A 2,500-nucleotide genomic window follows, 5' to 3' on the forward strand; every position below is an offset into this window, starting at 1 on the left:
GAGTTCATCATGACACATTTAGAAAAAATGGATGAGAATGGAAGCCCTCGCAAACGAAGCGAAATAACTGCTACATAGCGGTTTTACATCTTCTTCAGAGTTACATGTGTATGCTAGAAGGCTAGATTACTATATTAGTTACATGTTGGTGAAGAAAAAAAAAGAATGGAAATATGTTTTAAAGTGATATTATGATTAGATTGGTCCAGGTCTACCGGAGTGACAAATGCTCTTCAATCATGTATCAAAGCGGGAAACCGTCATTACATCAGGTACTTTGATTTCGGTAGGCCTGGCGTGCATGCGCTAGCGTAAACATTGGACATGGCTCGTTAGCGTGCCCTGCCCCCATCACTCATTCTCTCGCTCGCTCTCTCGCTCTCTCTCTCTCTCTCTCTCTCTCTCTCTCTCTCTCTCTCTCTCTCTCTCTCTCTTCTCTCTTCTCTCTCTCCTCTCTCTCTCTCTCTCTCTCTCTCTCTCTCTCTCTCTCTCTCTCTCTCTCTCTCTCTCTCTCTCTCTCTCTCTCTCTCTCTCTCTCTCTCTCTCTCTCTCTCTCTCTCTCTCTCTCTCTCTCTCTCTCTCTCTCATGAATCGGTTTTCTGTATTTCAGTGTTCTGTGTCCATGTTGTCTTTACTACAACAATGTACAAATCTTGCATGTATGAACTATTATTTCGTTTGACTTTTTTCATAATTGATTGGTCTGGTGCCGTGTTCCGTGTCGTTTGGTTTTGAATTCGATTAGAAATAATCTTGAGTTTGGTTCATTTCACGGAAAAGACATTTCAATTTCCTCATGTATAAATTTTGTATTTAGGTAATTGTCCACTCAATTTCTGTAGTACCTTGTCAAATAAAGTTATGTTCCTATATATGCTATTTTCACATTTTGTTTGATATAGGACACTAAAATCATCTCTTGTTGCATCTTCATGACCTCTGTTTATGTTTTTAGATACGTAAATACTTTGTTGGTGTGCTCGCGCATGTACAATTACATATGCAAATATATATACAAAAACATATGTATATACATACACATGCACATCTCTCTCTCTCTCTCTCTCTCTCTCTATATATATATATATATATATATATATATATATATATATATATATATATATATATGTGTGTGTGTGTGTGTGTGTGTGTGTGTGTGTGTGTGTGTGTGTGTGTGTGTCTGTGTGTGTGTGTGTGTGTGTGTGTTATATATATATATATCTATATATATATATATATATATATATATATATATATATATATGTGTGTGTATATATATATACGTAAATATGTGTATGTTTATGTGTATGTAAAGGGTTTCTGCAGTGGTGATTTTGGTTATTGGGTGTATGTGTGGGTGTTGTTGGGCGTGAGGGACCCTTTACGTCGCGTCCACCGAACCGCGAATCCGACACCTCCTTCGAGACATTCGTGTATTGGACTACAAATATAAATATAAAACATTAAAAGAACCCTGACGATATATGTATATATATATATATATATATATATATATTATATATATATATATATATATATATATATATATACATATTTATATGTAAATATATATATGTATATTTATATATTTATATATATAAATATATATATATATATATATATATATATATATATATATATATATATAATTGTGTGTGTATGTGTGTGTGTATGTATGTATTTGTGTATATGTATATATACATTCATGAAATTCATGAAAACGGTTCGTATTCCTGCGGCTAAGTTTGAAAGTTTAATAATGGTCTGTTGTAAATATGGTTTCAGTCAGTACTACATCTATAGTGGATTTTGTTCTTGCATTGAACATACTTTCACTTACATGTATTTACATATCTTTCACTTGAAGCACTTTAAACGTAATGCATTGGACTAATGCATTTAGGAACTTCCCAATTAGATTCAAAAGGAAAAGCAAGTTTTATTTAATCTCAATCAATCAACTTGTACAAAAGATGCGTGGTAGATATTTTCTAATCATCATAATCTACAGGAATTATTCATTTTATTGTATTAATCAGCATTTTTTTTTTCTTTTTTAATATTTGTTATATTTCTAGAGTACTTTCCAGGAACGTTCCATGTCCATAAACAATAGGCCAGCAAAGAAGATCTTCCTCTTCTCTACAGCGGTGGGGTGTAAGGGCAGTTTGTGGGTAAAACGCAGTACGGGAAACTGGGAATCGGGTTAAACACTAGGTCACCCGAACACATTTGGCTGATCCCTGTCGCTCCTGCGGCTGAGCAGTGGAAATACTCAGGCTGGCACGTGGCGCACTTGGCGAAATTGCCAGTTCCGGTACACGTGAGAGAGGTGAGGCAATCGCCAGTCGGTGCGACTGAACTATCGGCCGTGGAGGCACCCGCGGCAGTTGTGGCTCCGTCCGGTGGGAGGCCGTTTGGACACAACACTTTACATTCCGCAGAGTCTGAGCATCGGCCCAAAGCTACGTCGAAATTACCGCTATTGCAAGTGAAATGA

The 2,500-nt window shown here is 36.2% G+C and overlaps 1 protein-coding gene across 1 annotated transcript in view; it reads right to left on the minus strand.

Moving 5' to 3' along the window:
* Positions 1 to 1,927: 1,927 nt before the first annotated feature.
* The window catches only part of LOC122267593 (uncharacterized), a 2,698-nt gene continuing 2,125 nt past the window's right edge, over positions 1,928 to 2,500 (minus strand). The window contains exon 2 of the mRNA XM_043037637.2: positions 1,928 to 2,500. This exon is cut by the window's right edge and continues 539 nt beyond it. Coding sequence (XP_042893571.1) covers positions 2,143 to 2,500 — 358 coding nt within the window. The 3' untranslated portion in view covers positions 1,928 to 2,142.

Source organism: Penaeus japonicus, unplaced genomic scaffold (genome assembly GCF_977035675.1).
Source record: "Penaeus japonicus unplaced genomic scaffold, GWHDUDI00000001_assembly GWHDUDI00000028, whole genome shotgun sequence".
Taxonomy (NCBI): Eukaryota; Metazoa; Arthropoda; class Malacostraca; order Decapoda; family Penaeidae; genus Penaeus; species Penaeus japonicus.